The 16,481-nt window shown below is 37.7% G+C and overlaps 1 protein-coding gene across 4 annotated transcripts in view; it reads right to left on the reverse strand.

The window, feature by feature from the left end:
* FBXL4 (F-box and leucine rich repeat protein 4) overlaps positions 1 to 14,274 on the reverse strand; it is a 34,759-nt gene extending 20,485 nt beyond the window's left edge. The window contains exons 1-2 of one of the 4 annotated variants that reach the window (XR_005558257.1): positions 14,030 to 14,274; positions 295 to 880 (exon numbers count right to left, since the gene is read on the reverse strand). Coding sequence is in view for 3 of the 4 variants with exons in the window: in XM_039356070.1 (XP_039212004.1) it covers positions 295 to 803 (509 nt within the window). In the remaining variant the exon portion in view is untranslated. Of the gene's footprint in view, positions 1 to 294; positions 881 to 13,873; positions 14,006 to 14,029 lie in introns of those variants that run through there. The other 3 variants (XM_039356070.1, XM_039356069.1, XM_039356072.1) reach the window with 3 other exon arrangements.
* Positions 14,275 to 16,481: the final 2,207 nt, after the last annotated feature.

Raw genomic sequence — 16,481 nt, forward strand, 5'->3', positions numbered from 1 at the left:
AGAACTCTGTTGCCCAAATAACTTACAGCATCCTTTCCTAAACTGAAACATTGCAAAACACTGACTACTGTGAATATAAAAAGCAAATAAATGGGATCAGGCAGCTTTCATTTGCAAAGACCAGACCATAGAAAAAAAGAATTCCTTTTCTTGCTACCTGCAAAGTCCAAACAATTTGTAGGTAACAAAGACGTTTTCGAAGGGAGGGTGGAGGTAAATATGTAGAATTTTCCATGAAAAAAATGTTACTTTAAATATCAAGGAAAGACAGAGAAAATTAATAAAATGAATTACCTTACTTCACTGGGCTGATTTTGTGAATAAGGACTTGCAGAACATGCCAAAATCCTAACCACTGCACCAGGATGATATGTTTCCAAAATATGTATGGCTGTAGGATACACTTGTTCCTCAAACGCAAGTTCTACATAGTCCTGGCTTTGGAAATTGGGTGGCGTCCTCGTAAATGGTATTCGCGCACTAGGGCACATATCCCACCATTTTCCATAGGTCCTAAACACAGCGGTTTGTGTAAAGTCACCTGAGCTAGGATACACATTAGGAGTTCCAGCTAAATTCCACATAGTATATGACATGCTGTTTTCACTGCCATAATGGGAGCTGAAGTCCAACACTTCTTTGGCATACTGGACCAATTCAACATTGATAGGTAGGGATCTATTTGATTCAATAGCTCTCCGATTGTTCATCAATTCTCCCCTTGTAGCTGTCCTGGCTCGGCGCCGAAGGCAAATATAGTAAAACATACTCAGAACCGTTAACATAGGAAATACTGGAGACATCCGAACAGGTAGTAAAGTCCTCCTGAAAGTCAGTATCTTCAAGACTTCTTTGTGAGAAGTTTGAAACAGAAAGGACCCTAAATAAAAGCCCAAACAGTTGTCAGTTTAAAAAAGATTCAAGAATTCAAGGAAACTTTAAATTATTTGAAGCAGATAAACATGTAATACAGGTAGTTCTCGACTTACAACAGTTCATTCAATGACCACCTGAAATTACGACAGCACTGAAAAAAGTAACTTTCACACTTATGACCGTTGCAACATCCTGATAATCGTGTGACCAAAATTTGGATACTTGGCCACTGACTGATATTTATGATGGTTGCTGTGTCCCGGAGTCATGTCATCACCTTTTGCAACCTTCTGGTAAGCAAAGTCAACGGGGAAAGCGAGATTCATTGAACAACTATGTTACTAACTTAACAAGTGCAATGATTAAATGAATCTCTGCAGTTGTTAAGTTAGTTAGTAACATAGTTGTAACATCATTTAACTACTGTGCCAGGAAAGGTCATAAAATGGGGCAAAACTCAACAACTATCTCACTTAGCAACAAACATTTTGGGCTGAATTGTAGTTTTAAGTCGAGGACTACCTGAATAACATAAAGATAGTTACTAAAATATCCAATCAGGATATCAGCATTTAATAAAAATACTCTATTAAAAATAAATATTGCTAATAAGATTTGATAATCAATTAGTTAATTATTAATAATATTTGTTTCTGAGCCGATTTGATTCAGTGGTTAAGGCACTGAGCTAGAAACTGGGAGACCATGAGTTCTAATCCTGCGTTAGGCACAAAAGCAGCTGGGTGACCTTAGGCCAGGTACCGTATTCTCTCTAATCCAGTGGTTCTCAACCTGTGGGTCGGGACCCCATTTGGGGTCAAACGACCATTTCACGGGGGTCGCCAAACAACGCAGCCCGCCATTTTTTCCCCTTTTCCTTAGCTGTACTATTCCCTTTTATTCTATTGGCTTTTGAAAGCCAATAGAATAGACTCTCTTGAATAGAGTCTAATTCTATTGGCTTTCAAAAGCCAATAGGAATTGTCTAGGCTGTCTCTGCCCTGCTGAGCCCACCAAAAGTCCCATTCTGCAAACGGTGCTGCACCAGTTGAGTAGTCCTCAACTTACGAGCGGTTGAGTAGTCCTCGACTTATGACCGGTTGGGGGTCACGGCATTAAAAAGGTTGAGAACCACTGCTCTAATCCTTAAGGAGGCAGTGGCAAAATTTTTCCAAAATCTCCCCCCCTCCACAAGAACTAATCTAGGCAATTGCCAAAGTCAAAGGCATTCCCCCCAATCAATTGTAATATTGATTACAATATTTATGATATAATAACAACAAAACTTAGCCTCAAAAGAACTGAAAAATCAAAATGGAAATTAGGAAACGGGTCCTACAACTAGGCACAGCACAAAATGATTGCTGCTGTGCTACAACATAAATAATCCCACACTTTGTATGAACTAACAATTGCTTTGGTCCAAAGATCTGACAACAAACAGTACAGATCATGTGTGCTGAAATCACAAATACTTTTAGTAAGTAGAGTTGTGCAAAGAGAATTTAAGAAGCAGCATCCTTTAGAAGATCATACAGCTGCTTCAAAGACGTCCTTGTTTGACTACTTGTACTGAGGATAGCCTTTGTTCAGAACATACTAAGCCTTTTAGAGCATAGTTTCTTTATTATTTCAAACAGGCATGCTTCACTCCCACTTACGTGCTTTTAAAGAAATATAATGTTAGTGCTTTGCACAGCTCTAATAATAAATATCTGTTTGAGTCTTTTGTGTTCAAATCCAGTAATACCTATTTCAAAGACATTCCTGGTGTAAATAAACAAGTTCATTGCTCATAAATATGAAGGGACAATAAGTGAACCAAAATCTGAATATAGAAAATATGAAAATATCCAGAAGTAAGTGAAAAAAACCTTCCTACCCAGAGGAAAAAACTATATTCCCCCCCCAAATTTTTACTATTAACTACCAGCACAATTTTAAACAATCCATTTACTCATATGGCAAATTTGGCCTAGTCCCCAAAAGACAAGTCATGTTCCATATACTATTCAACTAAATATATACCATTATTTCTTTCTAAAACTGCAAGAAAAAAATACATAAAGATTATCTCTTAGGAAAATAAAAAAGTAGTTCAAGGCTGTTTGATAAATAATAAAATTGATTCCATTCCACCACTTACAGGTTGACTGAGTACATATTACATCAGAAGGTGCCAGGTGGTAGCACTGGGGCATTCTGGTTTATTCCCAGATTTATAATCTGACAGCTGTTTTGTGTTACTACATTCCATTTCATACAATACAATTATTGCCAGCATTATACCCCTTAACAATGTCAATGAAGATTCTCAGTCATCCAGGTAGAGCTATCTGGAAGTTGGGTCATGGTTAGGGGAACCCCATATATAAAAACCTGCCTGGAGGACATATACAAAAACCTGCCTGAAGAGCCGAGGTGGCGCAGCAGTTAGAGTGCAGTACTGCAGGCCACTTTAGCTGACTGTGTTCAGCAGGTCAGCGGTTCAAATCTCACCGGCTCAAGGTTGACTCAGCCTTCCATCCTTCCGGGGTAGGTAAAATGAGGACCCAGATTGTTGGGGGCAATGTAAATATATATATACATTGCTTACTGGTGTACACCGCTTAGAGAGTGCTTGCACTTAAAGCGGTATATAAGTCTCATAAATAAATAAATATATGAGGTCCCGCTAATTAACTTGCTCAGACTGAAGAAACTACTTGGATAAGCAACGAAACGTTTCGAACCAACAAGAAAGAAAGTCCAGTTGCCATGATTTAACTTCCAGACACCTTAACAAAGTCCTCAAAAGAAGTACACTATAGAGTTTAATTAAGTAAAAATGTTTTTATGCAAGTATAGAAATAATGCAAAGAGCAATGACATATGTTTACCAACTAATAATGTATAGCCACCACTTTGGATATTATGCATAGTGAAAATGTATCACACTGTAGGGATAAAGCACATCTAAAGCTACACAGTTATACAGTGGGTGTACATATATTCCAGATGCCTCTTACTTGCCTTGCTCTTTTTTATGCATATGATTAATTTACCATATTCATTAGATAATTTAAAGAGACCACTTTCAAATATAATCAAGACTAATATATAAAGACTAATGATGAAGATGATGCAGATAGATATATAAATAGATAAATTTTTATCCCACATTTATTACTTTATAAGTTGTTCAACCTACATAACACTCTTTATGTCTCCTTTTTCCCCACAATAGCCCTGTCAGGTGATCCACAATCACCAAGTTGATTGTCATGTCTTAGATGGGACTAGTTCAGGGGTAGGCAATCTTGGCTCTTTTATGATTCGTGGACTTCAACTCCCAGAATTCCTGATCCAACATGGCTCAGCTTGGAAACTCTCCCTTTCTCCTCAGCATAGCTGGCTCAGGAATTCTGATAGTTGAAGTCCATGAGTCATAAAAGAGCCCAGGTTGCCTACCCCTGGACTAGTCACCCTCTGTCAGCCCAACTCACCTCACAGGGTTGTTGTTATAGGAAAATAGGAGGAGGAAGGAGTATTGCATCTATTTACCACCTTGTATTATTTATAAAAACAATAAAGGCTGGAACTAAATAACTAAAATAACAATTAAAAAACATTGCCATGATATTATTAACATAGTAATATGCAATTTTAACATTATGTCAATATAGATAGATAGATAGATAGATAGATAGATAGATAGATAGATAGATAATTATAATAAAATTCTCATGAACATCTTTATACAGACATGGTTTTAAAAAAAGTCATTTTCACAAAATGAGAAAAATGCAAGATGCATGTTCAAAGAGGCTTACAAATGCGAGAATTAAATTAACCTTGGAAAATATATTTTTTGTATAGATTTATGAACTCCCTCAGCTAACCTTTTTGGCTTTGCTCATAGCTTTTTATGTTCAATGGCAAAGAGAAGCAATGCTCATAACCTGTTGGGAGTTTGCAAGGAGGATGACAGAATACATCTTAAAATAGATGCAGGATTTTTGTAAGCGGCATTTACGAGAATATGCGCTATATTTTACTAAACATTGCCTGCATTTCAAAGACGTTCTATTTTCTCTAAAAATAAAGTCAAGAAATGTTAGTAATTCTCTTCATCATTTTGATATTAAAACATCTAAAGAACACACAGTGCAATTCCATGCATGTCTGGGCAAAGAAATGTACAGGCAGAATTTTAGCCCTATTCAAAGCAGTAAAAGCAGAAGAATTATTTTGTTTTGGCAGTCCAATTTTCTTTTCCTGCATTTTTTTTAACTAGGAGTTATTTGAAAAGACAAATAACCTAAATTGTTCAGATGTATCATTTCTTACCAACATCCACTCAAAAACAGGATTGAGATTCATCTCTGCTTCAACAGTATAATTTTCAGAATAAATTTAGAACTATTTTAAAAGAAACTGTATGATGTTTCTAATGTTTATAGAAGGATATTTCTTCAAGAAAATTTCAAAGAATCTTCGCAAGTAAATATTTCCATTGTAATGGATGCTGTTTATTCATTCACACCCATTTTCCCCTTAAAATTCATTATGGAGGAAAACAAATTGCAGTAACTAGTTTTATCAAAATACTATTTACTTAAATTCAATCTATTAAAGCAGGGGTCCTCAACTCCCGGCCCATGGACCAGTACCAGGCTGCGGCATGCCAGCAACTGGTCCACACAAACAAGCAAAGCCCCATCCGTGGGATGCAGGCAGCACACAAAAACACGCACCCTCCGGTCCGCGGAAAAACCTCTCTCCATTGAACTGGTCCCTGGTGCCCAAAAGGTTGGGGACCTCTGTATTAAAATAAGCTATAATAACAAACTACTTCTGATCATGCATTTCTTTATGTAATTATAATATTTATTCATGATTATTTCTTTAATATCTCATCTTCCAGGAGTTCTAGGCAGCATATAAATTTAATAAATAAATATAGAGACCCCCTTCTATTTCTTCCATTACAGATTGTGCAGGTTATTATGCAAAAAGTACGTATCCATTTGTAGCACAAGTTTGAGAGGGCTCTGCTGAACCTTTATAGTAATTATTGCTTACTATAGCTGGGTTTTTAGGAGTAAAAATGGAAAATCTGAAACTTTGTTTCAAGCTTCAGTAGATATATAAACTTACAGGCCAAGGTTCAAGATGATGTAAGATGCTGAATTTTTTATCAAGTGTATGTATGTATGTATGTATGTATGTATGTATGTATGTATGTATGTATGTATAGATAGATAGATATCCAGAAAAACTGCCCACAGGAAAAAAATAGCTGGCCATTGCTTTTCCCAAACAGAAAGGTAGGATAACCCAGCAGCAGGAAAACTGTTTAGTGGGAGGACATTGTAGCCTGCATTTTGGACTGGACATTTTGGAAGTTGTTGCTAAGATGTCTCAGTCCAGATAGCAGAGTCACCTCGAACCGTGAGATGAGTGGCATATAAATTTGATAAATAAATTTTCTTAAATCAGTTTAGAATTAAAAAAGTATGAGCAAGAGATGATTAAATGGTAAATGCAGATATAGTCTAAGTTAAGGAGTTCTAAATCTGCATTAGATCTTTTCCAAGTAATCAAAACAACTTTTTAACTCTATAAAGGAACAGAAAATATTCTGCTCTATTTAATTTTCTTCACAGATACCTTCCATGTGCATAACTCCATCCGCTTGTTGATTTTTTTTGTCGTATCTTTGCTCTCCACACTACACAAAATAATTGCTGAAATTATCTTCCCTTTTTACCCTTTAGCATCACTGCCCTCTTCACAGATGTCTACTTATCTACACATTCAGTCTAAACTTCTCACCACATCATATTTAGGTTTTTGTAAAACTATCTTTTACCGCTGTAAAAAGGCTATTTAAAACTAACTTTACATCTCTAATTCACAAATCTTTCCAGTTTAGAAAAATGTTGTACAGATAGACCTTGAATTGTGACAGTATCTGAAACCAGAATTTCTATCACTAGGGGATGCAGTTATAAAGCATGTCATGTGACTTCATCATTTAGCAACAGCAACCCTGGCATTGGTCATCAGGCAAGGACCCATCCCAATCCAAGCCTTGGTAAGGGACTGCTTCCCTTGACTCCTCTTTAACTCCCCCTCCCACCTATCTCCCCCCCCCATTTCTAATCTTTTGGTCACTCTGCACAATAGTTCTCCTCGGTTGCAACAGCGCTGGGGCTGAAGTACAGCTTCAGAGTCTTTAGCAGTCTCAGCCTTGTCTCTACTTCAGCCCCAGTCCTGCTGACATCAAAAACGTCAAGCCCAATGCCATGGCCAGCCACCCCAGCAGCACAAGACCCCTGCTTTTGGAAAGCTTCTGAGGCCTTCTGAAACCTCACGAGAAGGCTAGTCTCAAAGTCATATGCACTGTTCTTGTGAGGCTTCAGAAAGCCTTTGGAAAGCTTCTGAAGCATCACAAGAACAATGTTCATAATTTGGAGAATGGCAGGCACAGCTTTCTTTCAAGGTTATAGAACAGGGGTGTCAAACTCGGTGCGTCAAGTGATGTGTCGTGACATATCGCAACTTTTTTCCCCTTGCTGGAGGGGCATGGCTTCTGTGTGATGCATCTGGCCCATGAGCCGGCAGTTTGAAATTCCTGTTATAGAAGGCCTCAGAAGCTTTCAAAAGGCTTTCTGCGGTGATTGGAGAACACTGGATACTACTTGGAGAACGATGAAAGCAGCTGTGGGAAGAAGGCCTGGTGTGGCTAGGAGCTGCCTTCCATGGGCCAGGGTGTGTTGTAAGACGAAGACAGCAAAAGTCCACTGGGTGCACAGAGCCTGAAGAGTGCAGGGCAATGGAGGCAGCTGGAGATTTGCACAGTTGTGCCAGGCTGAAGCACGGGGCTTGAAGCAGCGCGGTTCGCTGACAGCATGGGGGGGAACTGAAGTGGACCTGTGGTTGTAAATGCGGAAGGGCTGCCAAGCACTTGAATGTTGATAATGTAACTGCACAGGCGCTACAGCCATAACGACTGGGTATGCCATTCATTCAGCACCAATGAGGTTTCAAAGGTCACTGAACGAGTGGCTGTTAAGCAAAGATTACTTGAATCAGTATATTACCTAAGTACATACATGCAGAAATGAAACTTCAATAGGGAACAAAACTATTTTAAAAAACTATTTTGAAATTATGAATCTCCAAGTTTAGGCTGTATTCACATCTAATGGCAAGGTAATTAGAAGGAAGTGTTAGCTATACTGCAACATTTGTCCCTGTGGAAATAAATAGCTACTCTTTAATACTTGATATAAAAGAATAGGGACTCTATAATTAATTTTAGACTGCTATGGATAAGTACTAAATAATTTAGAGAAAGGCTGCTTACCCACAAATTTTCCTAGTTATACCTATTGTGCTGTTAATGATCGTCACTTTCAAAAAAATAAAACAGTAGGCTTATTTTTAACCCGTCTCTAGAATGAATATACTAAGAAATTTTCTTCTTCATTTCTGAAAAAACATTTCCCCTCCCAACTAAATCAAACTGGCAAACTTAAAAGATGTTCTGTTGCTCATATGAAGTTAAAAGTCCTAAAATTTAAATAATTTCCCATTTCATCTCATTTACTCAAATTTGTCTATCTAGCTGGAATGTGGGAAGTTCTTTAAAGAAAGCTATTTTGGCTAATTTTTGTTGCTTAAGAATCTAAATTTAACTTCTAGGACTTAAGTAAATTTCTTCTGTCACAGATATTCACAACTGCTGATTTTAGAACAGGGCTATTTATTAGACTCTTGATAACATAAGCATTATAATATTTATATTGGGTGCAAGGGTCACTATATAACTGTATAATTTTTATACAGTTTTATCTTATAATATTGTTAGCTGCCCAGGGTTACTATATGGGCAGATAATAATTTTTACAGACAAACAATCTAGTATAACCCTGAGTATCAGAAGCTTCCTGGAATGTGTATTCAGCACAAGATAATGGTTTATCTCCCATTATCTTGAAAGAAAAGAAGACATCACAGATCTGTTTCCACGGTACCTTATGGCAAGAGTCTCCAACCCCAGGTCCGTGGACCAGTACTGGGCCGCAACATGCCAGCAACGGGTCTGCACAAACAAGCAAAGCCCCATCCATGGAATGCAGGCAGCACATAAAACCACACACTCTCCGGTCTGCGGAAAAACCTTTCTCCACTGAACGGATCCCTGGTGCCCAAAAGGTTGGGGACCTCTGCCCTATGGGACAGAAAACATTTCTTTTCCCTACAGTTTTCCAGCTATAATTTAAAAGCAATATTTAAGGAAAGATAGGAAAAGTTACTAAAGCAAAAAATTAAAATATACACAGAGCTTTTTGTTTCATTTTAAGTTTTTAATTGTTTAAATTTAATTGTTTTTTTATTTAGTACTATATTTTGTAAGCCTCCCAATGTCTACTGAAATAAGCAGCTGTATTAAATCTAACAAATGATAATATACTATTATTAACATGTTATATAATTGTAATAAAATACTATTTCTTGTTTTTCAATCAAACATTTCTATAATTTAAAGAAAATCAAGCTATTTATATGTAAAATAATATAGCTTATTATTTAAATTAATATTATTAATATAAATATGCTATCCTTTGAATATTCAATTGAAAAATAAAAATTGCTACTTTCAGTCAGAATTTAAGCGCTTAATATTAAATGTCAGCCTAATATTAAAAGGCCAAACACAGTGGAAGACAACAGTATGCTAAAAGTAAAGTTGGAATAAATTAAAAAAGCAAAAAAACTAGGGATATATGAAACTAATTCAGTAAAACCAGTATAAAAAATGTATAATGCTCTAAAAAGCATTAAAGAGGTAAAACTAGTTCCAAAGCTTTGATGTCAAGTATCTTATGAAGTATGATGTCAAGTATCTTATGAAGATTCCTAAAAGAGCCAATGTACTAATCTATTCATGTCAAACTCGCAATATCATGTAATATCGCGTGACGTATCAGGACTTTTCCCCCATTGCTGGCAATAGGGTGGCCGCGGTTTCAACGTGACGCATCCTGTCCATGGGCCGGCAGTTTGATATGCCTGTAACTAATCTTTATAGGTACTATTCACAAAATGAGTATGGAAAATTAAATAATAATAAACTGCAAAAAGCAGCTTTACTAGGAACAGCTTACAACCTGTGATTATACCTTTAACTCTATCAAAAAAAAAAACACGTGCCTATATCAGGTCCTTGGGAAGGATTTGCCAGTGGATAAAAATGCCAAATCCAGTCTGAACATCTGGTTGAATATGCAACCAACCATAAACAATAAATCATATTGTCTTGCTAGATTAAGCCACCTCCCTTGTGCTGGCAGAGAGGGCCTGTGGTGGCAAAGAACTCTGGTTGTCAGGATCCAAAAGAAGAGCCTTCTTTGCCTTAGCACCCACCCTCTGAAACATCCTGCCCCCCCAGATGAGATCTGTCCCCCCCCCCACCTATCCTTCCACAAAGGCCTGAAAATTTGACTCTGCCAATTGGCCTGGAGATCCAATGGATGAACAGCATACCCACCTCCCCCCTACATTCCCTCTGCCCATCTTTTAATCTCATATTAGCAATAGCACTTATATTTATATACCACTTCACAACACTTTACAGCACTTTCTAAGTGGTTTACAGAGTCAGCATACTGACCCCAACAATCTGGGTCCTCATTTTACCAACCTCAGAAGAATGGAAATCTGAGTCAACCTTGAGCTGGTCAGGATCGAATTCCTGACAGTGAGCTGCATTAGTCTGCAATACTGCATTCTAACCACTGCGCCACCACACATATTATTGTATTTTCATTGTTTATCTGATTGTTTCACTATTTTGCTACTGTTATATTTACACTTCTTTTCATTTATTTTTTGTTTTTACTGCTGTAAGTCAACTAGAATAGCTGCACAATGAGCTAGCTGGCTGGCAAATAAATTTAACAAACAAACACATACATACATACATACATACATACATACATACATACATAAATAAATAAATTTTCTCCAGGGATGCTCTCTTGTCCCTTCATGGATATATCCTTTGTTGTGGGAAAGGAGCTTGTGATGCTCTGATGAAATTGAGAGCTATGCTGGCAGTAGTGCATTCAACCAGTCAAGTCAGGCATGCTAAACAGGTTTTACCAAAAGAGCCAGACTAAGCATATTCACCAATCCATTTAATATAGAAAGAAAACAGAAAAAGAATCCTCTACCAGATTGGTCATCGCTCAGGTCAACAAGAACCATGTCAGATATTAAGAGTTCCTGACCTTCTATCAACAAGTAGTTTTGAGCTATTAACTTCTTCTCATATCTACATATAAAATGGCTCCCCACAGAACTGAAGACAGCTGGGACATTAAGTGCCTATCAGCTAGACAGTGCCTGGCTCTGAGAGAGAAGTTTCTTTTATTTCACCAGCCCTAAAGAGAGAATGAGATGACCTTGCCATGGCAGCAAAAGGAGATAGCCCAACTATTAAAGGATGCAGGAGAAAAAGATATAGCCTTTTTCCTGCCTGTACAGAACAGGCAGATAAGACTTCTCTACAGATGTGGCCACTGCTGCCTCTAATCACCATTTTGCACAGTAAGGAGAAAAGCAGGGAAGAACTGAACAAAGGAGAGAGAAAGATTGTAGCAGCAATTTCCTCACTGGGTAAGAAAAAATAAAGTTATAAAATGCAAAATAATGAGATATCTAATATCCCTTTGATCCCCGAGATACAGATAAGACCATTTAAAACATAAAAAATGTATGTTTCTATGGCAGAAGAGGAGCCCATACAGGAAAAAGATGGAAAGAACAGAGATCTAGGCTTCTAATACTGTGATCCCATTAACTGGAAAGCAGTGTTTGCGCTCTCTATCAAATCTTGCCTAAAACCGCAATAGCAAACCATAGGTATTAATTATGAATTTGGACATTATCTACAACAGCGGTTCTCAACCTGTGGGTCACGACCCCATTTGGGGTCGAACGACCATTTCACGGGGGTCGCCAAACAACGCAGTCCGCCATTTTTTCTGCTTTTCCTTAGCTGTGCTACTCCCTTTTATTCTATTGGCTTTTGAAAGCCAATAGAATAGACTCTCTTGAATAGAGTCTAATTCTATTGGCCTTCAAAAGCCAATAGGAATTGTCCAGGCTGTCTCTGCCCTGCTGAGCTGGCCAAAACACCAACAGAAACAAGGTTTAGGTCAAATAAGTCTACAACATCAGAAACAGTAACCTCTCAAATGTATACTTTATAAGGCAGTAAAAACAGTAGTTCTACAATCAGACTAATTACTGACAAGGCAAGGCACATTTGAAAGAAGCAGTTAGAGAGGAGTTATTAGATGCTATTATCAACCAAACTGAGCCCCACTTTACAAAGACCTGGAATTCACTGTACAGGCCATATTTATCACAACTGGCCAATAAAAATCCATGTTTAAATAATTTGGCTTTTCTTTTTTATTTCTTTAAGTTGAAAGTAGGGAGACAATGTGGTATATTAAGATGAGAGACTAGGATTGAGGACATCCAGGTTCAAGTCCCCTTAATTACAGCTCACTGAATGAGGTCTCACAGTCTAAGTCAGGCATGTCAAACTCGTGATGTCACATGACGTTGGGTGACATATCGGGACTTTTTCCCCATTGCCGGCAATGGGGTGGGCGCGGTTTCAGCGTGACGCATCTGGCCCGCAGGCCAGCAGTTTGACATTCCTAGTCTAAATCAACTAAAAATAGTTGTTGGGAACAGGAATTAAATATTAAATATTAAATTATATACACCATGTAGAAGAAAGGGAAAATATAACTCTTACTTTCAAGAGTAAGAAAGTGGAATAGAAATGTAAGTAAGAAAGTAAGAAAAAAGTGGAAACTTTTTCTGTGAAGAATAAACATAATTATAAATATTTTAAATAAACAGAACTTAGCAGGCAATGAATAAACTTGTGGTTAGATGGTAATATGATATGGGCATAAAAAAGAGTTTCAATGAAATGTTGGTGGCAATTAGCTAAATCTTACAGCAGGCCAGAATCTGACACTATTAGTCAATCTTTTCAAGGACCAAGTTGCCCTGACATTCTGGCTTCAAGTGATATATGCCAGACTTTGCTACTTTGCACAATAACAATCACCCCTGTCATCCAAATGGCCCAATGTAGTTGATGCAAAATTGACCAATTTGCAATTGCATATAATAGTTCGCTCTGATATAAATTCATTAATTCTAGGAACCACTACATTAAGATTTGACCTGCCCTATAGTCATTCTCTTTCAGCCCTAGGAAGCAGGTAATGACATACCATTTTCCAAATCTTATAAAAATTACAGAAACCTGTCCTAGTAGTCACCCAAAAGACCAACCTAAAGAAACTATATACAAAAAAAACCCAAACTCCAGCCAAGCTTTTTAAGTTGTTCCCAGTTTCTCTTTGCAGCTATAACTGGTTCCCACTTCATAGTGATCATAATAAAATCTTCCTTTCGTTTAGCATTTTGAAATATTTTAGTAGGTCTGCTTTTAGGCTAGGTTTATTATTTTGCTGTGATTTATGCTGTAATTAATGTATCGTTTTATTGTTTCCCCACTTGACTGTTCTTAAAACAGCACTCATATCTTATTCTTGTAAGATGAGCAGAGAGCGAGGATAACTCACAAGGAAGTGTCAGAGCTCAAATTTCCTTAACTAATATGGAGCAACAACACTTGCTCCGTCCATTTATTTATTTTTATATATATATATATATATATATATATATAATATATATATATATATATATATATATATATATATATATATATATATATATATATATATATATATGCAGGAGGAAGTACGAGATCTTTTTGAAAGTGATGTCACCACGATTGACCTGTACTATCTGGAAATGACGGTGACTCGAAAGTACGAAAAGACAGACTGTTACTGATTGGGGGGTGGGGAAGAGAACTGTCAAGGTGCAAGCGCCCTGCCTCACACACCTTGACAGCACACTGCTCGACTTCAACTGCAAACGATACGAGCCAGGCAGGTGCTCAGATATAAAGCGGCCCGAGCAAAAGCTGCAGGAAACGACTCTGCCCGGGAGGCGTTGTTTACAAGGGGACGAGTGAGAGCGCGCGCGCACGCATACATACACAAGAGAGGTTCTCACAAGCTGCAGCCACCGACCAGCGCGCGGCGGGGGCGATCACTCCCGCATACTAGCTACACAATTTCCTCCTGCCTTTCTCGTCCCCATCTAATTTGGAGGCCGCGGCATCGAATCGACCCCAGGGTAGCAAGCCTCAGCCCGGGCCTCAAGCCCGACGCGCCTCGCGGCCCACGCAAAACTCGAGCACGGTTTCTCTCGCGCGGACTTCCCCCTCCCGCGCTTATCGAAGGCGGAGCTTCCAACAGGAAGAAGCCGCCGACTGCGTGGCCCAGTTAATAAAGAAGAGCTGGGCAGGGAGGAAGAAACGAACGAAGGGAAGATGGAAGAGTAGGCTGCGGGAAGGTTTAGCGGGGTAGGTGGCAACCCTCGTTACCTTGGTGGCAACGGGAGAAGTAACTCTTACAAAAGAGATCTTGTGCAAGTTAGCAAGCGGCCCCAGTGAAAGCATGGATGCATACATGCCAAATGGAGGTCGAGCACATTTTACCAAAAATAAAGCGAGAAGGTTTTGCTTTTTCCACATTTGACAATGTTGCCTTTTGGACGTTATTTCAGAGCAGGGAAAAAGAAATAAGAGCCAGTAAGCCAAGGAAATTAAAAACAGCTGAGAACAAGAAAAGGAAATGGGTCGAACCTAGCTGACACCAGCTCTACTTTAGGGTTTCTATTCGACCATGTCCATAGGAAAAACAAAGTCCAGTTGCCTTTGAAAAAGCACCTTTGGGACAAACTTGACCTGGAGGACTGAGAATCTCCATAGACATGTCCATAGGTCTATACCGTTTCTGTATTTCTGTTCTTTGAAGTCGTCAGCTCTTTTTGAGGATTTCTTCAACTCCATCTAACCAATGTCATTGGGCTTCTTCCTCTTGACTTATGCTTTTCCCACATACTATAATTTTGTTTTATTCAGTTCTCATTCATTTTCTCTGTAACCAAACTACCTCAATGCACTTTCATATTGGCCTCCCTCTTTTGTATTCAATCTTGCATACGTTCAGTACCAATTCATTCTTCATTCCGAATTTTGACCATTTGTTGCAGTTCTTCCCTTAATATATCATTATCTTTAAAATGCATATTTCTAAAATATTGTTTCCATATTTTCATCATTTCAGTTTCTCCACAAATCATTTCATAACTTTTAATACCATTCACTGTATTAGAGTCCTCATGTTTAGCTCTTTTCCCTGACTTCCAAAACAATCTATTCCAATCAAGATCATTTCACATTTTCTTTGCCTTTTAATCTGAACTGTTCCTTCTCTTCCACTATGTTTTTTTGCAATTATGTTTCCCCTTATATACATTATACAATATCATTTCTCATTTTTGCAGCAATCATTCTCTTATATGCAATTTTCTCATCCACAGACTTTCATTTTATCATTCCAAGCATCAATTTTCACCCTTTCCATCAGCATAGTTCTCTGGCACTCTACAACATAATTCTTTTTACTCTGTTTTCAAGCAGTGTACATATCTTCTTTCTTATCCAGTTTCTTTTACCCCAGATCATTCCTGACACTGCCAAATAAATGTTCTGTCCCAGAGAATTTCTCGACATTGTTGTATTCTTCACTTATTCTCTGACCATGAATAATTACAAACAAGGCTTTTACATTTATATTTATTCCTGTCATGTATATATGTATGCATGTTTATGCTTAAACCATACATTCAAACCAATTAAATTGTTTATAACTAGTTAACCATCATCAAAATTAAAAAAATAACAGTTAAAATCACACAAAAGCAATAAAACCAATAAATAGCATAATTTATTTACATTTACAGTAAAAACAACTCACAATTATGAAATCTTTAACCAATAATCTGATAGCTCTATTGTCTACCTTTGCTGCTAAGTCTAACAATAAAACTACTGTAACTTTACCCACAGCCATTCCCAATATCTGCTCACAATCACTTCCACCAATCTTCATTAAATAAGTATGTGTTCAAGTCTATCTTAAATGCATCCTAAGATCTGTGAAGAATAAGGAGAGAAGAGAGCTCCATAACTGGGGATGAACAGAAATGAAAAGGAACAGCATGCAAAGGGAGGAAATGGAGCAAAGCTCTTGTACTATTGATTATGTTGGATAAATAGATTCGTACCAACATATTTGTAGAGTACAGCAAACAACAAGACCTTAAGCATTAATACCAAGAGTTTAAATTGGGCTCTGGATTTAATAGGAGCTGATATGAGGGAGGTTCAAAATGATGCTTATTGTATATTTCTGGACCAAGGTCAGTAGACAAAGAGAAACCAAATACAAATAGTCCTCGACTTACAACAGTTCATTTAGCGACTGTTTGAAGTTACAACGGCATTGAAAAAAGTGACTTATGACCATTTTTCACACTTATGATCCTTGCAGCATCTCAGTGGTCACATGATCAAAATTCAGACACTTAGCAACTGACTC

Source organism: Crotalus tigris, unplaced genomic scaffold (genome assembly GCF_016545835.1).
Source record: "Crotalus tigris isolate CLP2741 ecotype Arizona unplaced genomic scaffold, ASM1654583v1 scf7180000018784.18638703518:1950463, whole genome shotgun sequence".
NCBI classification, from domain to species: Eukaryota; Metazoa; Chordata; class Lepidosauria; order Squamata; family Viperidae; genus Crotalus; species Crotalus tigris.